Source organism: Stomoxys calcitrans, chromosome 5 (assembly GCF_963082655.1).
Source record: "Stomoxys calcitrans chromosome 5, idStoCalc2.1, whole genome shotgun sequence".
In the NCBI taxonomy this organism is placed as follows: domain Eukaryota; kingdom Metazoa; phylum Arthropoda; class Insecta; order Diptera; family Muscidae; genus Stomoxys; species Stomoxys calcitrans.
The window spans coordinates 155,317,199-155,336,825 of NC_081556.1; the positions used below are offsets into that span (position 1 = coordinate 155,317,199).

General features: G+C 37.3%; 1 protein-coding gene across 1 annotated transcript in view; it reads right to left on the bottom strand.

The window, feature by feature from the left end:
• Positions 1 to 816: 816 nt before the first annotated feature.
• The window catches only part of LOC106096126 (uncharacterized), a 52,666-nt gene continuing 33,855 nt past the window's right edge, over positions 817 to 19,627 (bottom strand). Inside the window, exons 6-10 of the mRNA XM_013263710.2 lie at positions 13,237 to 13,519; positions 12,971 to 13,165; positions 2,287 to 2,435; positions 2,041 to 2,200; positions 817 to 1,979 (exon numbers count right to left, since the gene is read on the bottom strand). Coding sequence (XP_013119164.2) covers positions 1,174 to 1,979; positions 2,041 to 2,200; positions 2,287 to 2,435; positions 12,971 to 13,165; positions 13,237 to 13,519 — 1,593 coding nt within the window. The 3' untranslated portion in view covers positions 817 to 1,173. The remainder of the gene's footprint in view (positions 1,980 to 2,040; positions 2,201 to 2,286; positions 2,436 to 12,970; positions 13,166 to 13,236; positions 13,520 to 19,627) is intronic.

Genomic DNA, 19,627 nt, shown 5'->3' on the forward strand with positions numbered 1-19,627 from the left:
ATTGGACAATCCATTTCGTGAGCCGAAGAAGATACGAAACTCATTGCGTTATGATCGTCCAAAAGATTTGTCTACCTGAGTTAACTTTCCGAGATTGTTTTTATTTTCATGCATGGCATGTATTGAATAATGCTATTCGATGTCTTGCTTTGAGTGGACAACTTTCACAACACCAAAAAGAATTCTCAAATGGTTTGAATTACTGTTGGTACTTAGTATGACGAGTAAAACGAAAACGTTTTTTTTTTTAAGTTTTTCCGGAGTTGTTGCGTTTTAACAAACTATGGCTTTTTAGATCCTCCAAGCGAATAACGTGCAACTCTTAGAGAATAACAATTAATTAATATTAAAAAAAACACTTATTTTTTACTCGTCCAGGCGAGTAATGCGCAACTCTTCTAGAAGTGTATTTTATGAATCTTCTAAAACACAAATTTTTTACTCGTCCACACGATTCTCACTCGATTCTATGACCATCTGCTTACAAGACTCCTCAGACTAACTCCTCCTTAGCAACTCATATGGAAGATTCGCGAAACACTGTTCTAGAAAAGTCGTCTTGAGGACACAACTACTCACAACGAGGGAATCGTCTACGACTTTAAAAAGAGCGCGTCCGCGATCATTACCTTCATCTACAAAATTGGCGGAAGATTGTTTGGCATTAAAAATGTTTGCAGGGAAGTGGCCATCTTCGACATAGACTATTGTTTGCCTATACATATATTGTGGTTTTATTACACTTACCTTACACCCATCAATGTGAGGTAGACCCAACTTTGGAAATTTCCCAGAATTGCTCAAAGACAAACATCATTGTCATCGTCACACGACATTGCATTTCCACAGTAAGTAAATATACACATTTGTCATCATTTGCCTTAAAATAATTATCTATCGCTACTTAAGAACTAAATAATAAACATTTAAGTGTATGTGTATGCACATTAGTAAGTGTTTGTGCGTATGTATGGATATAAGACCATTTTGCCAAATACACCAAGTGAATGTGTGTGTGTGTTTGGAAAATTTTGTAAAAATCACAGACTACAGTTTCTTGGTTGGTGGTTGCATGAACTCTTTGGAATTCAGTTTACAAATTTTAAGTACTGATCTAAGTCAGCCGCAAAGATAATAACTTTAGATGGATTCAATTTGTTTCTTATCCCGGCTCTAGGTTTTCAAAAACTTTTCTCTGCACTCATCTCTCCCACTGTCTAGCTGTATTTCATTGGGCAAAGGCATGCGCCCTGTTTTGAAATATTCTTCGATTTCCAGTAGGGTGCGTCCCCTGGTTTCAGGAACTAGGAAATAGATAAAAGCCACTGCTAACAGGGACACTCCTCCATAGAAGGCAAACACATTTGCCGTTCCCATAGCCTTCTCCATGGTGGGGTATAGTTTGATGACCACAAAAGAGATGATCAAACCCAAGCTCACGGCAAATCCTGAGGCACTGCCTCTCACACGCTGGGGAAACACCTCCGAGATCATAAAGAAGGGCAGGGTCAATAGACCCATGGTCGAGAAGACTATGTGCATGACAATACAAATGATGGGTAGAACGGGAATCTTTCCCAATTGCTCGGGAAACCAGCCCGATGCTGCCAGCAGCATCATGCATGCAGTCATGCCAGACGCCGATACCATACCGGCCGGTTTGCGACCCCATTTCTCAAATATGGTGCTCATAAAGAAGGTGGTGATTATGCGGGCCACTCCCACCATCACTGCACACAGCACGGGGTCTATGGTTACTCCAGCCTGTGTGGAAATTTGTACTGCAAAAACCACCACTACCACCACACCAGAACATTGTTGGAAACCAAAGAAGCCAATCATTATGAGCAGGGGCTTGATAACTTCCGGAGCCTTGATGGCCTGCCACAGAGATTCGTTTTTGGCGGTGTTGCGACTTTCTTCGGAAGTCTTTTTGATTTGATTGAGCTCATTTTCAAACTCTTCGCAATATGAGGCATCTGCAGGAAAACCAAACGAAATTTAAAAAGAAAATATCAAAAATATTCCACACCCACCCACCATTCTTATTGAGACCTCGAAAATATTTGAGCGATCTTCTGGCCTTTTCGTAGTGGCCATTTTGCATTAGCCAACTTGGAGTTTCCGGCATTGGCAGAACACACAACGTTGAAATGATTTGATGCACAGTGGAGATGATCGATATTAGCTGCCAATCATTCTAAGAAAAAGGAAGAGAACGAAAACACATAGGAAGACATAGATAAGTGGTTTTGGTTATTGTTTTTTTTTTCACAGCTAACTCACCCTTATAAAATAGCCTAGGACATACATGAAGAGTATGCCAGAGGCCAAACCAAGTGAGGTACCCAATATAAGTCGTCCCCTGATTCGAGGCAAACTAATTTCCGCTGAATATACTCCAACGGGGGAAACAGCCAATCCAATCATAATGCCTGTGAAAAAGTTGAGAAAAATTTTATTAAAAAATTGTTATTAAAATTTTGTTTATTTTTTTTATATCCTCCACCATAGGATGGGGGTATACTAATTTCGTCATTCTGTTTGTAACTCCTCGAAATATTCGTATAAGACCCCATATATTCTTGATCCTCATGACATTTTATGTCCATCTAGCCATGTCCGTCCGTCTGTCTGTCGAAAGCACGTTAACTTTCGAAGAAGTTAAGCTAGACGCTTGAAAGTTTGCACAAATACTTCTTATTAGTGTAGGTCGGTTGGGATTGTAAATGGGCCATATCCGTCCATGTTTTGATATAGCTGCCATATAAACCGATCTTTGGCCTTGAATTTTTGAGCCTAGAGTGCGCAATTATTATCCGATTGGAATGAAATTTTGCACAACGTGTTTCGCTATGACTTCCAATAAGTGTGCCAAGTATGGTTCAAATCGGTCCATAACCTAATATAGCTGTCATATAAACCGATCTTGGGTCTTGACTTCTTAAGCCTCTAGAGGGCGCAATTCTTATTCGATTGGAATAAAATTTTTTGTGTTTTGTTATGATACCCACCAACTTTACCAAGTATGGTTCAAATCGGTCCATAATCGGCCTCTAGGGCGAGTGCCTTTCAACAACAAATTTATAATTCGAGTCGTTCAAGATAAATTGCTGCAGGAAAATTAACAAATTTCGTCGTCGGTTTATCGACACAAGTTGTTGTTTTTCAAAATTATTATGTGTGTATAGAGAAATACACCTCCCCTCGGCTACAAAAATGAATTCCATTATTATAGAGCCCAAAACTTCAAGCGGGCAACAATTATTGATATAACTAAGCATACCCGGTGTTTCTTAATGAAATATTCGGGGGGAAATTTGTGATTTGCAGTCAATGCGGCGTTAGACCTGCAAATCCAATATATAGGCCATATATTTACACTACACCAAATCCTGGAAAAAACCATAGGGGAAACATCGACAGAGACACGTCTGACATTCGTATCACCGCAAAATTTATGCACCTTTGCAGGATGACAGAGTAGATAAAAGAGAAGAGAACTCTCCGAACCTAAGGGATTGTCGTGTGATATCTCTTGCATAAGGCATTATACAATATTCAAAAAGACCCAAGCTGATCACCAATACAGACGACATCGATTATATCTGTATATTTTTATCGGGTCGTTATCGAGAATATTAACTGCCGCCTTTGAAAAGGTGGGGGAAGTGTCAGTAGAAGTAGATCTAGCAGTAAATAAATACAAAACAAAGTTGTTGGTGGCAAAACTCGGAATGCCGGAAGAAATCTACTACATAGGAAAAGTTGGAAATTACAACTTTCAGAAAAGCAGACGTGCGTACTTGAGAGAAAGATATTTCGTACAGTTTCAACATTGATGAGGAATATCGTAGTTGTATAAACCATAAGCTGTATTATGGCGTTGGCAGTAGTAAGCGCAGAAGATTGAAGTGCATAAAAATCTTTTTTATACCCACAACGGAAGTATAAAGATTTATTCATTTCATCAATCCTTTTGCAACACATGAAACATTCCTTTCCAACCCATTCATCAGTTGAGGGTATGAATAGTGTTTTGAGTTTCAAAAAAAGTCTTGTTCAATTATAAATTTTGTTCTGCATTTATTCATAACACATGATTGATATGTACATTAATTTAGATATTAAAATCATGCGTTTCAATAAAAACATTAGTTTAACATTAGTGTAACAATGGCTATATTACTTTTTGCGGTGTTTTTGATATCACACTCTTCGCACACAAGCAATGTGAATATTGATATTGACATCAACCCCTTGAAAAATTCAACGATAGACATTTAGCACAATATAAGCTAAAGGAAAACTTTGACTTATAGCCATTGGCAATGATTTTTTGCAATGTAATCTATCTTAATTGTTGCAAGAAATTGTTAATTGAGATGCAATTAGGTTTTTCATTACGTTAGACAAAGATCATTACAAAAGGAAAGAGTTTTGACTTACATTCAATGTACAAAATGTCAGTTTCAATAAAAATACCTATTTATTGGAAAGTTGCTGAAATAAGTTAACTGATATTTATCTAGACAATGAATTAAAAGATATTAACATCAAATACTTGCAGCTTTGTCTAAAACCATTATTCATACGAATATTCATTTACAATCTCAATGTTACTTAACAATTATGGTGATTGAATGCGTTATCAGTTATTACTACAATGAACTGATAATGATTGTGTTTACCAGCTAACTCCCGCACTTAAACCACAATATGTAGTTGTTGACATTACAGATATAAATAAATCGCTATAAATTTTCCGAATTTTTAAACATAATTCATTCAAAAAATTTCCCCATACATATTGTTTTTATGAATGCAATAGTACTTCCTCTAAGAGAGAAGCGCAAAGGCAAATGCCTGGGGTGTTGGTTATAAAAATAATTAAACCGCTGGAAGACGTATTATATTTACACAAAATGCTTTATTTTACGTCTTGTGCAAAGAAATTTTGTTTACACTTGAGAAAAAGACGCATGAAATATTTATTTTATTTATCAAAATTTTCCAATTGAGGCCATCAAAAGTGTTTTTAATATGGATTCATGAATGAAATTTCAATCAATATGATTGACACAATATGTTTATATATTGGAAATTAATTCGAAAACAAAGAAAAGGATGACAATGCATTACAAAGATTGGTGGCATTTGTTATATGTATCCTCTTAAAAGTTGTTATACCTCCACACTAGAACTATAGTATAGGGTATTACAACTTAGTCAATTTGTTTCTAACATCCAAGAGCAGAAGAGATAGTTAATAATACCGTCCAACTAAGAATCATATGCAGATTCGATTTAGCCATATTCCTCTGTAGGCCATCGTAGCGCAGAGGTTAGCATGTCCACCAATGATGTTGAAAGCCTCACCTTCCCATCTAATACTGGCGACATTTGTAAGACACGCCATTCGGACTCGGATCCTTATCATTTAACTTAAAAAACTTTAATCGGAAAGCTCTCATTGATATGTGAGAAGTTTTCCCCTATTCCTTATTGTTCAATTTGTATCTATCTATCAGTACGTTAACATGTGTTCAAAGTGCAGAAAATATACTTAATTGGATTATATTGAAATTTCCTAAGGTGATTTTCTGGCATACGCACTAATCATATAGAAATTGAAATAAATCGTACAAGTATTAAATACTACTAATATATCGTTACTCATATTGTAACAATGAAAAGATTTGTTAACCAATCTTCACGAAGTTTGGTACATGAAAAATCAGTGTTGAATATTTTAGAAATCAGTTCAGAGTTGGATACAGCTCCCATAGACATACAGTGGAGGAAAACATAATACTCGTATTGATGACAACATTCCCATAAGTGTCCCAATTATTTTCACGAAGTTCACGAAGATATCGCCATAACCAGTATCTGTGAATTAAATGATATTTGATATCAAATTTAAGTTCACCGTTCGAAATTCAACATGTCTATAAATAATCAGTGTCAGTATCTTGTGTATAAAATTAAATATGTGTTTGTTTGTTTGTTCCGTATAGACTTAAAAACGGCTGAACCGATTACCTTGAAATTTTCACAGATTGTATAGGTTGGTCCGGAAGGAATTATAGGCTATATAATTTTTTGATATCAGGAGGGGGCAGACCCTCCCCCTCACCCTAAAAGTACTTCCCAAAAATAAAAGTTGGCCGATCGGGACAATATGCGATTCAAATGAAAGGTATTCAAAAGTAGATTACAAATTGCTTAATAAAAGTAGGGTCCAATTACCTGGGGGGCCGCCCCAGCCCCAAAACCCCTTAAAATAGGTTTATTTGACGATCATGTATAGGGGGTCACTCCACCCCCACCAAAACGCACAAAATGGGCATATTAGCCAATCACGGATATATGGGACTCGGTTTGTTTGTTCCGTACAGATTGAAAAACGTCAGAACCGATTTTCTTGGTTGGTCTGGAAGGAAACATAGGCTATATAATTTTTCGATATTGGAAGGGGGGCGGTCCTTTCTCCTTATGCATAAACACAACCCAAAATTAAATGTGGACTGATCGGGACAATATAGGTATCAAATGAAAAGTATTGGAAAGTAAAATACGAATATGGTATTGAAATTTGAGTCTAAGTACCAATCGGGCCGCCCCAACTCCAAAACTCCTTCAAACAGGCATATTGGACCTTCACTTCAATAAAGGGCTAAAATGAAAGGTATTCGGTAGTAGTTTTCGAATCTGACATACAAAATCAGATCGAAGTATAGGGGGTCACGCCACCTCTTAAAAACGCCCTTAAAACCTTTATGACTATATGATGTTGGCTGAACCGATTTTCTAAACATTTGCATAGATTGTGTACGTTTGTCTGGAAAAACATAGGCTATGTAAAATTTAGATATCGGGTGGAAGCGGACCCTCCCCCTTACCCCAAAAACGCCAACCATATCCGAAAGTGGTCCGATGGGCGCAATAAGGGTATCAAATGAAAGGTATTGGAGACCAGAAAACGAATATGCTATTAAAATTTGGGTCCAAGTACTGGCCGCCCCAGACCCAAAACACCCTCCAAACGGTTCATATTTACCGGCCATGGCAATATGGGGCTCTAATTAAAGGGATTTGAAAGTGCAGCACAATTTGATGTCCATATTTGAGTCGAAATGTCTGAGGTGCAATCCCTCCTCTATTGAGAACATAACCCTAAGGAAGAACATTACCAACAGGAACCGAGAAGGGGCAAATTCTCACAGATCAATGAGAGTTTTCCGATCCAAATATAAACTCAATGATAAGGGACCTTTTTTATAGCCGAGTCCGAACAGCGTTCCGCAGTGGCACGAGTTCGATATCCGCATTCAGGGCGAAGTGTCCCCACCCTAAAAAGATATTACAGAGTTAAAGAAGACGCAGCGGAGCGGGCCCGGTTCAGTTAGTTTTACATAAATAAACATATTTTTTTGCTTATTTTGTTCTATGTTATTCTTAGTACATGTTGTTCCTAATATTATTTCAACACTGTATATATGTATTTATCATCATTGATTAACCGGAACCGGACAGAACTCAATGATACGTGAGAAGTTTGATCCTATTCCTCAATGAAATGTCCATGGGCAAATTTACAACACATTATGTACAGTCGACCCTCGGTTAACGAACGTCTCGCTTAACGAACGTTTCGCACAACGAACACATTAAAAAAAAAAGTTTCGTTTAACGAACAAAGTTTCGCATAACGAACAACGCAAAATGGGAAATACTGAATTGCGCGGAAAACTTCTGTTGGCGTCACTTGTGTTCTTACGATTAAGAAGACGTGTTGAGACATACAAACATAAAGTTCATGTTCATTATGTATTTGATTGTGTTAAAAAAGGGGAACTACCGAATTGCGCATAAAAGTTCTCTATTTGTGTTTAGCTTTAGTATCACTTGTGGTTGTACAATTAAGAAGAAGTGTTGTCATTTTTTGTGAAAGTGTAACGTATCATTAAAAGATGCCTTCAAACGTAGATTCGCAAGAACAGAAAAATAAAAAAAAAAACAAAAATAACTATGTATAGCAATGAAGCATAAAATCATTGAAAAACATAAGCAAAGTGTTGGGGTAGCTCATCTAAGACGTACATTCAACCTATCAAAATCAACAATATCCGCCAACCAGATGGGCCTAGAGGTAGATAAAAATGATATCGATAAGCTTGTGGCAGAGCACGGTGAAGAACTGCTTATGGAAGAAGAGCTTATGGATTTGCAATGTGCAAGAAGATGTAGAGGAAAATTTATCAACCGGGAGTCTGTGGCATCATACATTAAAAAGCATCACCCCAATCAGACAGTGGCTAAACGCGCAACAGATTTATTTAATGATAATGTTGTTTCGCATTTTCAACAAATTTTGAAGTGTCGCCAAAAACAAACGACTCTAGACAGGTTTCAAAGATGAACTAGGTTTGCGTCCAGCTATCGTACAAAATAATTTTTTTTTGTAATTTTTTCGTTTTTTCCATTGCAGATTGTCTCATTTTGTTCTACATATATTCAGTTCCTTAAAAATTTTGATAGTTATATATTATATTACTTTCAATAAATATTGATACTGAAATATGTTAGTGTGTACTTTATCCACCTTGGAACTTTAATTTTGCACTGATATATATGGAAATAATGGTTTTGCTTAACGAACGTTTCGCATAACGACCACGCTTCTGGAACGAATTGTGTTCGTTAACCGAGGGACCATTGTATATGTATAGCCCTATTTTCAAATTTAAATATATACCATTATACGTCTTGTTTTTCACTGATTTCTTTTATTCTGTTAGTTATTATATTCATTACTCTACTAAAAAGTACCAAACTACTAAAATATAAGCAAATTAAGCAAATAATTTTGTTTAAATCTTTGATAACACATTCCATATATTTTCCTAATTTATCTAACTAAGCAAAATAATTCAAGCATAAAATTTGTCAACAAAAACAAATTTCGAAATTGGCTAAATCAAAAAGCAAAACACATACATAGGTATACATTTTTTAATTATTCAAAGTGACTCATATAAACAGATTTTTTTCATGTAGAACTTTATAGCCAAACAAATTAGGGACATTATAATTATTTTCCAAACGCAGTAACACACACTACATTCGCATCAATTATACGCACTATATTTAATATTAAATCTAAAATGCTTTCCCAGCTATATACATATACACGCAGAAAAATTAGTTCATAATTCAATTATTTTCAATGTGCTATATTTTTAGAACTAGAATCAAGTTGTTCTCATTATCATTATGGAGAGTATTCATTACAAGTTGGTAACTTAGGCATACTTCGTCATATCTGAAGTGGATTCTCTAACTCCTTACCGACAGAATTAATGATATTTGTCAGTAAGCGCTACTCTGTATTCAAATTTTACCGAAATTTGTCGGTATAAACTTTCGGTAACTACCGGTTACGGTACCGGTTACGGTACCGGTACCAGTTGTACGTACCGGATGCACCCGATGGAGTCCATCATCGGCAAGAGCTGCCGCCTCAGTGTACAACACACTGCTACAAAACAACCGAAAATTATCGATAAGTTAACAACCAAAAAATACAATAGTAGTCGTTAAGTCCAACCGACAATATTTGAACATTTTAAAGTTCGTAAAGTTCGTCCGGGGCGAATCTTATATATAGCTATTGGCACAGTGCCTCACAAATGTCAACAGCATTGGGAGGGGATAACCACCGCAGAAAATTTGTGTGATTTTCCCGCCAGGAGTTCAGCGTCATTGTATAGCCAATGCACCACGGTGGTCCCCATCACCATGGGTATATTTACAAAAAAAAAAAAATAGAATAGGATCATATTCCCAATGGATGTGGAAGGGTTTATGTAGGTTGGGTTGAAAAGAGGGTGCAGATATTAATCCACCCCACTCCACTATGGACATACACCTAAGTCAGTAGTCGGCTTGTTGTTCGCTCTAAAAACTATAAAGTAACCTCTTAAAAGAAAATTTTAAGTTAGGTATTCCTTGCTACTTACAAAATCCATTATTGTTTTCAATATCACTCTCCTAAGTTGGTTTATGTCTGATATCGTGTCTCCACCTAAGTGCCGGTATCTGTTGAACTTGAAAGCCGGGCAATGACAAAGGAAATGCTCCAACGTCTCACCATCATCCCCGCATGCCCTACACATGCTATCAATTGCCCCACCGATTTTACATAAGTGAGGTCGTTGTCCTATGTGTCCCGTTATGATACCAATAGCTATACTAACCTCCTTCTTACTTCCTTTTAGTAATCATCTTCTCACGATCTGGATCCCTCCATAGGATTTTCGCCGCCCTAGCGATTATTTCGCTGTTCCACAATGTTCCATGCGCATTCGTCGCCCACTCCCTTAACTCGGACTGCATCGACCCGAAAGGCTTCGGTTCAACCAAGTTTATTCTAGTATGTGAGAAGTTTGCTCCTGTTTCTTAGTGGAATGTTCATGAGCAAAATTTGCAATGAATTATATAAAGTTATATGAACCCACTTCCATTTCAATTTCCTGTCAAATACGTATGTAGGTGTAGGCTCGAAATGGGGCATGAATCCTAAGATAGTCCACTGGCTCTACAAGAGCGTGATTGGACCAATACTTACTTACGCCTCAGTAGTTTGGTGGACTGCTATGGAAAAAAAAACATAAGGACTGTACAACAGGTTCAGAGAACATGTCTTGGCATAGGCGGAGCGATGAGGACCACGCCCACTAGGGCCCTGGAGAATATTCTAGATATCCAGGCAGCCACTGTGGCTATGAGACTTAAGGCGATGGGAGAATGGATTGAGGATGGGAGCAGCTCATACCATCGCGGTATGATCGAGGTGACGATAGGAAACCTAGAAGGAAGAGAAGAGGTTTCCGATCGGATACCTGAGATAAACCTTGAAGTCGAGTGCGAGGCACTGCTGCTATCGGCACGGTCTTGGATTCACGGAACCCTAGTATTTCCATCTGGACAATCATGTTACACGGATGGATCAAAGCTAGAGGACAGAGTGGGCCTGGGGGTTTACATTGAGAACCCAGGGACTGAGATCTGTTTTAGACTGCCTGCCCATAATACGGCCCCGCAAGCGGAGATTCGGGCGATCACGGAATGCGTGAAGTGGTGTGGTGCATTTTTACCGACAGAAAAATTGCCATAAAGGCAATAACAACCAGGACGGTAAGGTCACGAACAGTCTTGCAGTGTAGGAAGGAGATAACCGCCTTCTCTGAGGATGGCAAAATCCGCATCGTTTGGGTGCCGGGCCATAACGGAGTGAAGGGAAATGAAAGGGCAAACGATTTGGCGGTGAAGGCAAAAGGACTGCCGTCAATAACCTTGGTGAGGGCAAGACTCATTAACTTCTACTCAAAGCATCGAGGGAGGATAAAAATCAACACTGGCACACATTTTATCGATAGGGTGTTCAAAATAAGCGACAAATCCTTCCACATCGAAAATGAGAAGAGAATTCGAAACATATTAGAGCAAAATGATTTCCCAAGAAAAACGGTAACGGATCTAATAAAACGCTGAAGAACAAAAAGGACAAGGATACGAAGGAACTTGCACCAATAATTTATGAAAGGACAACATATATTTCAGGCTTTTTGGAGAGATTTAGTAATTTCAACATTTACAACAAGGACTCATACCAACTGGCACTAAAAAGCGGGAATAAACTAAAACCAGGATAAGGAAAGAGGAAAAATCGAACGTGGCATACAAGATAAGCTGCGATGGGGACAAGTCCAATATATGTCCAATGGCATACATTGTCACTACAAAAACAAAATTAAAGACAAGAGTTTCCGCTCATAAATCGGATCAAAAGGCAAAGGATAAGCCTTTAGAATAGAAGACTGCACTCACAGCCCACTGTGCAACTCGAGGACATGTACCAAATTTCAAAGACGTCAAGACATTAGCCCAAGAGCCTAACTACAAAACAAGATACACATTAGAAATGCTGCACACAATTAACACCCCAACTGCCGAATGTATAAACTACAAAACGGATACAGACCACTGTGCACAAAAAAAAATCATTTTCTAAATATTTTATCACCATTGGGCGACTTTGATATAAAATCGCACATGCTGTCAAAAGTATTAGACTTCTCGCCATTATTTTATTTTTTTAAATAATTTTTAAATATTTTCTGGAAATCTCGCTTTTAAGAATTTAGAGAACATTTTTTGTTTAATTTTCTGATATAAAAAATTTCCGACTTTCGACAGGGCAAATTTCTCCCAAAACAAGACGTGGAAATTTTTTTCAACTAGTTTCATTCGTCCACTTTACGCCAATCCAAAAAGGACATTAGGATACCTCTTTTCTAAGTCGAGTTAGAAAACAAATCTCTCGGTTATTTTCCACCCATTCGTAGTTAATGGGTTAAGTTCACATGTGTTTGGAAGGGTTAAAGATCGCATTTCAAAAAGCTTGGGCTAAAATATTCAAGGACCCAAAGGACTTCCCCGAATATTCTACATACTCCCATATTGCCCAGGCTACCTGAACACTTTGTCTAGATTAATATGTCAGATTTGTAATAGATGGCCCCCCATATGATGCCCTAGTCTTTCTATATGTCCACTGATTTTGGATGTAAAAAAGAGATATGGCATTTTTAAAGATTTCTGTAATGTAATGGAGAACCACATTCACAATCAGATATTTAAACATTGTATAAATTCCGGAAAAAACATTTTAAGCCACAGACTTATATTTATGTACCTAATAAAAATCTTATTGATTTTAATACTTTAAAATTCTTCTTATAACTGTATTTTTTTTGTTTTTCTTAAAATTTTTAATTTCATATTTTTGGTTAAAATTGTTCATCTTCTTCTTTCTTGTGAACGAGCACTAATATTTCAAAGGAAAAAATCCCCAAAATATACTACCTTCTGGGGGAGTACCAACAATTTCACCACTACTCACCTGATATGAAGCGGGCTATTAACATTTGTATATATATGGCCGAGTGATCGGTGTGCAGGGAGGCTAAGGCCAATAAAGCCCATCCAATGACACCACATATGTCGGTGACTAGTATGGTGTTCTTGCGGCCCACGCGGTCCATCAAAAGTCCCACCAGTAAACCACCCAGAGGACAGGCCATGGTATTGATGGAGGCTAAATAAAAATACAAGCCCACATTTAGTGTCATTTCCTTGAATTAAAAAACCACTATGCTCCCGACATACAAAACCAGCTGGCCTCCTCTATGGTTAGAAAAAAATCCTCTTGCTCATTAGTTAATTGGCCCAGTGTCACCGAGGGTATGGCAATGGCCATGCCAGCACCCATCACTCCGGTGTTGCCCAAAAAGACCATCAACTGTTGACGCCATACAGCCTTGCGGCTCTCGCCCAAGGGTTTTTTCCTTCCTGGCTGGGTGTGGTCCATGCCAGAACAGAGCATCGGAGTGCTTTGCTGTTTTCCATTCTGTTCCAATTTGATGGTTTCCCAATGATCCGATGACATAATCTGAAATCACTTTACACCAACTCACTCCACTTTTAACACAACTGTTTTGTTTTATTTTTTATTTCTTTTGTAATTTTTTTCTTTATCGACTGCAATTTGGTTGGCGGTGTCAATTTTCCAAATTGCGCCAAATTCTATTGCGTTGAGACTATGTTAATGGCAAGATCGCTTAACTGCAGCACTTCGAGTGCACATTCATCTTGTAAGGCACGAAATATTCTCTTAATTGGCTTTTACTTTTTCTTTTATTTGGGGTTTTAGCTTATTTTTAGTTTGACTGATTTATTTTATTATGGTAGTTTTGTTGGTTTTTTACTAACAGCCGAATTGCATAATTCACTTTTTACATTGTGGTAAATTTTCCACTGAGTTGCACTAAAACACTGGCCCTTGATTCGTCCTTCTTCGTTGTCGTTGTACAAAGAAAAAAATAATCCTTGTTTAGCAATTCCTAATGGTTGGCGCAAGGACTCGTCTAGTCTTTCGTGCGAGCTGTCCTCATGTAGCCGTTCAACAGTTTGCAACTCAACCGTAGTTGTTGACTCTTCCCGTGGGACTGTTGCACAATTCATCTGTGCACTCGATTGTTAGCCACTGCCATGAGCGACATGGCTCTCCGCCTTGTGCTGGTGGCAGCGCAAAGGAATAAAAAATTTATCTACTCAGCTGATGTGTTGACAATGAAGAGAATTTTAGCGTTTTTTTAGTATTTTTTTTTTTTTTGTTGTGAGCACGCTTCGTTCTAAACCAAACCACAGCAGCAGACAGACAAGCCAGTCTCACACGCCGGCTGCAATTGATATCAATGAACGTTTAGATATTTAAACACCCATTCCATTCCATTCGATTCGATTTAATTTTTGCAACTTTGATTGGATTCATTTCGCCAATTGGTGTCGTTGATATGAAATCAACACCAATTGTGAATGCATAAAAAGTCACTTCTCTTTTTAATGCTTCTTCTTGATATCATCGTCATTTGCTATATTTTTATAGTTCCCCACATTTTTGTTCGTTTGTTTGTTTTTATTTTGGGGCTTTTACTTTTAATTGTCTGACGCTCTGTTAGTTTGAGGGGGTTTTCCTCGAAATGGTTGGCGTGAGTAAATCAACCAGAAACAAAAAACGTCTTTGAACTTGACGCACTCGTCTCTCTTTCTGCTGCTCTTATGGCTCTAGCTTTAACACACCGCCGAGTAGTGGCCGACTTGTTTCATAGAAGGCATTGTTGCAGAAAATTAGCTGCCTTCATAGCATGACACCAAGGCACACCAAATAATTAAGACAAATGCATGCTCTCGCTAACAGTGTGAAACAAAAGTTTTCGCACTAATTGTGAAATAGAAGATTTTTTACTCTTCAGGCGAAGCATTTATTCCAAAAACTTGAAAAACGTGAGTTTGAGCAGCATGAGAACCGAAAAAGTAAGGTACTTGAACCTAAGAACCTGAAAATCTGATTAAAACTGTTGTAGCTGGATTGAGGATTGTCAGAATAAGTAGGTGGCGTTCGGAAATCAGACTCAGATAATATCTGTCCAATGTGTGGTGGCTATCGAACTCATGACCACTGCACTGGTATTCTCACCGACTTAGATACCATGGAGCTTATCGTAACAAGTCAAAACACGTAAATTAAGAGTTCATGAATTTCATATCCCCTCAACCATGGGTCGCGCACTTAGTCACCATGAAAAAGTTTTAGTTCTTAGCAGAAACTTATAAGGAAAGTACTCGGAACTGTAGACAACTCAGAGAACAGGTCATGGTATGGATGTAGGCCAAAAATACAAGCCCACATTCAGTGTCCTTGATCAGCGTAGAAATCTAAGACAATCTAGCCATGTCCGTCCGTCTGTCTGTTGAAATCACACTATAGTCTTTAAAAATAGAGATATTGAGCTGAAACTTTGCACAGATTCTTTTTTTTTTTGTCTATAAGCTAGTTAAGTTCGAAGATGGCTTATATCGGTCCATATCTTGATATAGCCCCCATATAGACTGATCCGCCTATTTAGAGTCTCAGACCCATAAAAGCAACATTTAATACCCGATTTTGCTGAAATTTGGGACAGTGAGATGTGCAATTTTTTTTGCAATTTGGCCCAGATCGGTCCAGATTTGAATATATCTGCCATATAGACCGATCTCTCAATTTAAGGTCTTGCATCCATAAAAAGCGCATTTATTGCCCAATTTTGCCAAAATTTGGGACAGTGAGTTGTGTTAGACCCTTCGTCCTTCATCCTTTTTCAATTCGGCCTAGATCGGTTCAGATTTGGATATAGCTGCCATATAGACAGATCTCTCAATTTAAGGTTTTGGGGCCATAAAAGGCGCATTTATTGTCCGATGTCGCCGAAATTTGGGACAGTGTGTTAAGTAAACCCCTCGACATATTTCTGCAATTTGGCTTAGATCGATGAAGATTTGGATATAGCTGCCATATAGACCGTTTTGGCCTCATAAAAGGCGCATTTATAATCCGATTTGACTGAAATTTGACACAGTGACTTATGTTAGGCTTTTCGACATCCGCTTCGTATATGGTTTAAATCGGTTTATTTTTAGATATACTTACTAAAAAGAACAATATTTTGTTATACACAATTGAACAATGACTTGTACTTATTAGTATTTGGTACAAATCGGAACATATTTCAATAAGGTATGCATTTATCACCGGATTTTGACGAAAGGCGGTTTATGTATATACCCGAGGTAGTGGGTATCCAAAGTTCGGCCCGGTCGAATTTAACGCCTTTTTTACCTGTTTCAAAAATCAATAGCGTTCGCCCTTGGACCAAAAAAGTGACTTGTGCAAATTTTTATGACAGCCGGACAACAAATGCGACGTGAAACTTGATTACAAGAATACATGGACAATCAGACGGACATGGCTAAATCGAAACAGAAAATGATTCTAAGTCGATCGGTTTACTTATCAAGGGTCTAGCTCTTCTCCTTCTGCCCTGTACCACAGTGATGGTGTAGGGTATAAAAACACATAAAGTTCGATCAAATGTCGAGGTTTACTAAGTTTTGTCTTCCATGGTGCTTATACTGGTTACAAGCAGAACTATATTGGATTTATGAGCAGCTTGAAAGCAAGGCAATTCGAATATTCGACTCTGTATGCAGGGTGATGGTTGAAACTATTTCCATTTGCTTACCTATCACCTCATGATTTTTTGACTTCTGTCCTGGCTATTAGACCGTCATGAATTCTTCTACTATTTAACCTAGGAAGAGCTAATTTCCTAGAAAATTATATCCCATTCAATTCAAAATAGTCTTCCCTTACGTTTTTATTCAACGAAGAAAGTTTTATTTCCTTGGGAAAGAATATTCCATTATATTCAACATACTCGTCGTGATCGTTCCTATAAAGTCGTGCTCACTCCTAAAGGACTCCTGCTTTACATCGAAGAGCGCGTCAGAGAAAGAGGAAACGTTTTGGTTGCTGGTTGGAAATGAACTCTACAGAACTGTACACCGCTATCATATTAACCGATAACTCTTGTTAATATCAAAGATTGCTTAATTTTGTACAAAATAAGTAAATAATATACATATATATATATTTATACCCTATACATTAGGTTGGGGGTATACTAATTTCGTCATTCTGTTTGTAACACCTCGAAATATGCGTCTGAGACCCCATAAAGTATATATATTTTTGATCGTCATGTCATTTTAAGTCGAGTAGCCCATGTCCTTTCGTCTGTCCGTCTGTCTGTCGAAAGCATGCTAACTTTCGAAGGAGTAAAGCTTTAAATTTTGCACAAATACTTTTTTAGTGTAGGTCGGTTGGGATTATAAACGGGCCAAATCGGTTCATGTTTTGATATAGCTGCCATATAAACCGATCTTGGGTCTTGACTTCTTGAGCCTCTAGACAGCGCAATTCTCGTCCAATTCGACTGAAATTTTGAATGTAGTGTTTTGATATCGCTTCCAAATACTGTGTTTAGTATAATTCAAATCGGTTCATGTTTTGATATAGCTGTCATATAAACCGATCTTCGGTCTTGACTTCTTGAGCCTCTAGAGGGCAAAATTCTCTTCCGATTTAACTGAAATTTTGCACGAAGTGTTTTGGTATCATTCCCAACAACTTTGATAAGTATGAATTAAATAAATAAATTTAATACCGTCATATAAACCGATCTCGGATCTTGACTTCTTGAGCCAATAGAGGGCGCAATTCTCGTCCGATTTGGCTGAAATTTTGCATGAGGAGTTTTGTTATGTCTATCAAAATCTGTACTAAGTACGGCGCAAATCGTTACATAGCTGGCCATAGCTGCCATATAAACCGATCGTGGATCTTGACTTCGTGAGCTTCTAGAGGGCGCAATTCTCAACCGAGTTGGCAGAAATTTTGTACAACAGCTTCTCTCATAACCTTCAACATACGTGTCTAATATGGTCTGAATCGATCAATAGCTTGATACAGCTCCCAAATAAACCTATCTACCGATTTTGCTACTTGAGCCCCTACAAGGTGCAATTCTTATACGAATGAACTGAAATATTACACAATGACTTCTACAATGTTTAGCATTCATTTATGAACTAAAACGGACTATAACTTGATATATCTCCAATAGCATAGCAGTTCTTATTCAATATTCTTGGTTTGACAAAAAGAGATACCGCGCATAGAACTCAACAAATGCAATCCATGGTGGAGGGTATATAAGATTCGGCCCGGCCGAACTTAGCTTACTTGGTTTTGCTTAATACGATAAACAATTGCAAATAATTTAAATCATTAAGAAGTAGAATTCTTTATGTTATCTTTTTTTAATTATTTTAAAAACACTTTAAATTTGTTTTTTTTTTCTCCAATAAACTTAAATAAATATTGGGACACTTTAATTTCAGTTCAATGCCGACGAAATGAAACAGCCGGCTATGTTTTCTATGTCCATATAAAAATTTAATCTCACTACACTCTCTCTTTCTCTTTAACTCTCTCTCACTCTCGTTTGATATTAGAAATTAACATGAAATATGTTACGAATTTCAAAAGTTTGTTTTCACTGTCAATGTCAGCGACGAAGATATTTTCTTCAATGTTTTGTGGGCAACTATTAATACGATACTATCAAACAAATCCAAAGTAATTTTGCTTTTCTATCATTAAACCGAAAACATAGGCATGATATTAAAAATATATGAAAATATTAGGATTGCTCGAATATCCCATGATGGAAATATTGTTTATATATATTTTTAAGAACACAAACACAATTTTATTCTGTGTAAAACAACCCACCCTAGTGAACTTGTATCCATCTTTTTATAGCACACATTCGTTTACCTATCCATCCAAAAGTTGAGAAGCACCCATGCATATAAACTTAACAAATTAATTTGAATGAAATTTGTCGCATATACGCATAAGTATGTTTTGTATGGAGGCTTCTTTTGGTTATTCATATAGTGTGCATAGATATTATATGTGGCAGGTATTGAGAAATTCTAAATTATCACTTCAAAGGCAATCAAAGAAGATAGAAGATACTTTAGTGGCAATGTTTAGACATTTCGAGTTCCTGTAATCGTTCATATAATCGACAGGAGGTAAACGTTATGATAGCATAGAGTTTACGCCAAATATGTGTATATATATATAGAACACATGCCATATTTCACATTTGTGGAAGTTCTCTCCATTTGTTTGACTCACGTGGAGGAAGAATTAGATAGGCATTGTGGAATAAGGCCTTACAAGACCAGCATGTATAATTTTAAACATAGAATTTTTTACTATTTTTACAAAGGATTTTTCCATGCAGTTTTCTTTGAACTTCACAAGATATATGTATACGAAGAGGATATTTTCTCGGATATAACACCCCCATCATAGGGTGGTGGATGTAATGGTATATGATATGCCTATGGTGTTGGCCAATCTTTTGTACTTGGTTATACATATTACATATGCAAAGCTTTTATACCCTCCACCATAGGATGGGGGTATACTAATTTCGTTATTTTGTTTGTAAAAAATGCAAATTTTGCCCTTGAACATTCCACTAAGGAACAGGGGCAAACTTTTCACCTATCAATAAGTGAAGCCCGATTTAAGTTTAAG